The following is a 4,850-nucleotide window of genomic DNA, read 5'->3' as shown; positions in this document are numbered from 1 at the left end:
ATATATATATATATATATATAAACCGTATATATACTATATATATACATATAACGTAAATTTCTAAATAATTACTATAAAAATCAATCTAATTAATTCCAGAAAATATAAAAAAAACCAGAAAATTCCAGAAAAATACCAGAAAATATAGAAACCTTAATTAATCCTCTTGGGTCACAAATTCACCTATACATTAATTTTTAAATATTTATACAACACCTATATACATAATTAAAATCCGATAAATCCACAAATCAAATATATTAATTTATGTTTTTAATTATTCCGATCTAACTATGATTTAATTAATAAATTTAATTTAAAATTCTGATACTCAAGGTGATAAACTTATGGATCCTAAGAGGAGAGTTAGAAAAGAACTTGCCTGAAGGTTTCAAAACGAAACCGACGCTTCAAGCTTTGATTGTCTCTCCCAATCCTCCTTCTCAGATTCGGCCTCCTCCTTGTCAACCCTCTCTTATTCTTTGTCTCTTATTTTTCTAACGTGTAAACTTTTAACCCTAAAGCCGTATGTGTATATTTATACACATTAAAATCCAAATCCTATTCCAACAAGGAATCTCAAATAAAATAATAATCTTTAAATAATATAATATATATTAACATATATTATATTACATGTAAATATATATATCTTCCATAATTAACCATTGGTTAATTAAATCATAGATCCCATATATATCCATAAATATATATCTATCCATATATCCTTCCATAACACGTATTAATTAATTATATTTATATATAATTAAATATTTATATATATATATTTATAATTATACAAAAAAATGATCATTTAAATAATCAAATAACCATGGACCTTTATTAATTAACCCAATAAGGCTTCATAAAAGCCCAATACTACATCTTTTGGTCCAACTTTCCTTAAGCCCAAATCCAATTAATTTAAATAAATAAAATAATTAAATGAACACTTAAATTAAAATAACTAATTACATAAAGCACATAAACAAACAATAATTTACAACTAAGTCATACCATACCAATAAAATCAACACGCCAACAATTCAATCAACAATTAAGCACACACACAACAATCATCATATCAATAATCACGAAATATAAATAAAATAAAACAATTAATCTAAGCACTAAATAAAACAAATCAATTAAAAATTAAAATAAACACAATTAATTCAAATTAAATTAAATAAATTATTTAAAATAAAATAAAAGTAATTAGTTTCAATTAATAAATCTTTTAAAATATCAGGGTATTACACATAGTCTGTTGGTCTTGTTAATCTTTGACTTTTTCAAACCCAATGTAAAAAGTGTTTGACTTCTTATCCTTTTTTGTGATGTGAATTCGAAGTGGCTCAGAAGGTACGAAACCGATACCAGACTTGGGTGGAATGATTTTATGCCCTTGATCTTTCAACTTCTTCTGTGTCTCATTGAGGCCATGCATTTTCTCACCGGTGACCTCTGAATTTAGTTTTCCAAGGTTTGCAGGATTTGTAAAATCATACCCCGACTTAGCCATGACTTGGTATGCGATTCTCATCATCAGGGCTCGTTTTCTCGGTTGATACCATGCAAGTTGTCACAACTTCGTCATCTAGATATCCTTTTGGAAAGAATTCTTGCAAAGTAACGAGCTTCTAGATCCCTTTGCTAATAGAGGCGTGTTTGGATGACTGTGTCTTCTTGACCCATTTTCTATTATGACCATACTGTTTATGACAGTATTGAGGTTTCTTTTTCCTTTGCCCCCTATCGAAATAACTAGTCTGGAGAATGTCAGCTCGTTGCTTCTGTGGTTTCTTTCTTGTCACCAAAGTCTATCCTTCTTCATCATCCTGAGGAAGGATTCTTCGAAATGTTGAAACGTCAAGTACACTTCCTTGGCCAAGATAGATGGGGATTGGTTCGAATGAGCCAAACTGGATGGTTGTGTAATAGACCTTAGAATTTGAAGGTTGAGAACGAACACTCCCCACGACAGAGGTTGTCAAAGTAGCGGTAGTATGATTTGAAGTTACAACTTCGTCTGTGTCCAACAAGATTTTTCCTTATTTTGCCCGATTCATCACCACCTCTTTGAAGATGAAACACTTCTCAATTAGATGACTGACAATACGATTGATATTTTCAGTATTTTGGGTCGTTAACACGTCCCATTTCTTGAGGGCGTTTGCATTCAGGGAGTTCTATAACTTTACTTTCAAGTAAACATTCCAATATGCCAGGGACATCAGAATCGGGGAAGGGGTATTCCTTCTTCTCTAACTCCTTTAGCGTAGGATGCTGTCTTTCCCTCTCTTGAAACTGACGAGGCTTTTTATCCTCCTTCTTCTCATCTTTAACAGAATTCTTGATTGGGGTGGTTGAGATAGCCATGGAATTTTTAGCAGTGGTCTTTGAGGACTTGTCGCCCTTCTTCCAATCCTTCTTATCTTTGCGTGGTTCTATGGCCACCAGACTTTTGTCGTCATGGGATTTTATACTGATCTCCATGTCATGGGCACGCGTAACCAATTCTTCAAATGTGCAAGGTTTTATGCCTTGAAGAATGTACAGAAGGCCCCAATGCATTTCCTGCATACACATCTCCACAGCAGAGACTTCTGACTTACAGTCAAGACTAAGTGCTCTGTAGTCAATTACAGGCTCATCCTTCCATTGCTTCACGTTAGTCAGTTCTATCATACTAACAGTACGACGAGTGCTATAGAACCTATTCAAGAATTTTCGTTCCATTTGGTCCCAACTATCAATTAATTCTGACTTTAGGTCGGTGTACCACTCGAACGCGTTTCCTTTAAGAGAGCGGACAAACTATAAAACTAGCAAGTCCCCTTCAGTTCCGGCATTGTTGCAAGTCTCGACAAAATGGGCAATGTGTTACTTGGGGTTGCCTTTTCCGTCATATTGCTAAAATTTCAGAGGTTGGTATCCTACATGCATCCTCATACTGTCGATTCTCCTTGTATAGGGCTTTGAGTACATGAGAGTGCTCTGTGAGACGCCTCCGTATTGGGCTCGGATTGTATTCGTTATCATATCTTGCAATTGTTTGACAGATAATGAAGAGACTGAAGAAGCATAATTGGTTTGACTAGCTGCCTGTTCTGTCACTGGCGTCTGGTTTTGACTAGCTGTCTATTCTGTCATCAGCGTCTGTTTGGGGTCCTTCATGTGAGTACCTTGTGCGGTAGAATTAGGATTCCCCGTTGGCATTGTTGTGGAAGATGTAAGATTCCCAGACGGTGGTGGGGTGAAAGTTGTATGATTCCCCGTTGGCGGTGTTGTGGAAGATGTAAGATGCCCGGATTGTACTGGTGATTCACCAAAGGTCTAAACTTCCAATTTGTTCATCAGTGTAGCAATTTGCAAGTCCTTCTCTTCAACAGTCTTTGTGAGGTTTTCAATAGCACGAGACATAGTTGCTAGTTGTTCCTCCACCGTGGCAGCTCCAGTCATCATAGCAGCGACCACATCTGAGTATGATAGGCCTTGAGAGTCAACGTTCCTTGGAGTGATTGATTGCTCCGAAATCTGACGTGGTGACTCTGGGGGTGAACCGACACTAGAGTGAGCATCATAAACAGAATGAGGTAAATCTGGTAGCGGAATCTCCTTTGGAACAACGTCAAGGTTCTTGACATGTTGGGTTTTTACGTTTGCCGGCTTTGCAGGAGTGGTTTTCACCAAGTCTTGCTGATGTTTGGATGACGTGATTGCCTGGGACTTGCTACGTGTCACAGGGCCTGCCAAGGTACTTCCATCACTTGCTTTGGCCTTCATGCTACTTTTCATGGTGGCTTTGGCATCGACCTTTGCAGCAGCGATGTTCTTTGGGGCTTTTTTGTCTGTCTGAGCCTTAGGGGGAGCCATAGAATCTGACAGAGAAGAAACTTGATAGTAGGAGAAAGAGATGAAAGGCAAAGGAGGTCCCACCGGGCGTGCCAGAAATTTGTACACACAAATTTTGTTCTCTGCAAATAAAGACAAAATATGGGCAAAATAATAATTTATTAAATCAGAAATATTTGGAGTACAATCCTTTGTGATATCTTTTATAAAAAAGAATGGTCATCTGATTGGATCTCCTTTTTGTTGTTGGTTGGATCCAAGGGCTGCACGAGCTTGTTCTTGAATCAAAGTGGAATTTGATGAAGAATGGCACGTCGTTGGATGTGCTTATTGTCGATCACCGTGGAATTTGATGAAGAATGACACGTTATTGGATGTGCTTGACGTTCTTCGCTTTTGGGTTTAGATTCTGAATTTGTGTCTCTAACTTCTGAGTCTTTGGATTTCTGAGTCTCTGGACTTCTGAATTCTGAATCTCTAGATTTCTGGACTTTGAATTTGTGTACCCCTTTTTCCTTCCTTCAGGCCTCTATTTATAGGCTTCTTGGATTAATATGATGATGACACGTGTCATCTCCTAATAAGGATAAAATCATAATAGGGCCGGGCCGGTTATATTATGATAATTATCCTTAAAAATAATTATTCCAAATATATTTTATTAGGAATATTATCTTTTCATTTAATCATCTGGGCTGGGCTAATTAAATAATTTAAGTGGATCAAGCCTGGACCAATTAAATAACTTAAATAAACATTAGGCCCATATTTAATGGGTCCATTTGTTAAAACCAAAGCCCACTAAATTTTAGTGTCTACAACAGGGTGAAAGTGTAACCAAAATCAGTAAAAAAAAATCATGAAATATCTTTTTTTTTTTAAGTGACAAATTCCAAAACTATAATTTACCAAAAAAAATTGTTAGGTTTCCTTTGTTAAAAAATTACCAATAAAAACCTGTAAATATTACCAATAAATTTCATTGCATGAA

General features: G+C 35.9%; 1 protein-coding gene across 1 annotated transcript; it reads right to left on the bottom strand.

The window, feature by feature from the left end:
- Positions 1-3,145: 3,145 nt before the first annotated feature.
- Positions 3,146-3,880, bottom strand: LOC132270276 (uncharacterized). The gene is made up of 2 exons (XM_059771465.1): positions 3,512-3,880; positions 3,146-3,340 (listed from the first exon to the last, which is right to left on the bottom strand). The coding sequence occupies exons 1-2, from the start codon at positions 3,878-3,880 to the stop codon at positions 3,146-3,148; spliced, it is 564 nt and encodes a 187-aa protein (XP_059627448.1).
- Positions 3,881-4,850: the final 970 nt, after the last annotated feature.

This window comes from Cornus florida, unplaced genomic scaffold (assembly GCF_030987335.1).
Source record: "Cornus florida cultivar Cherokee Brave unplaced genomic scaffold, ASM3098733v1 CherokeeBrave_3.0.0_Hap2_Chr01, whole genome shotgun sequence".
Taxonomy (NCBI): domain Eukaryota; kingdom Viridiplantae; phylum Streptophyta; class Magnoliopsida; order Cornales; family Cornaceae; genus Cornus; species Cornus florida.
Note: the sequence above shows the minus strand (reverse complement) of the source record. Positions and strands in the feature narration are given on the sequence as shown.

Bases quoted from the DNA above. Each gene is read 5' to 3' on its own strand.
- LOC132270276 (XM_059771465.1), bottom strand. From the start codon at position 3,880: ATGGCTCCCCCTAAGGCTCAGACAGACAAAAAAGCCCCAAAGAACATC. The intron at 3,341-3,511 runs GTTGACTCTCAA...TTGGAAGTTTAG, and splicing joins AATCAATCACTCCAAGGAAC to ACCTTTGGTGAATCACCAGT.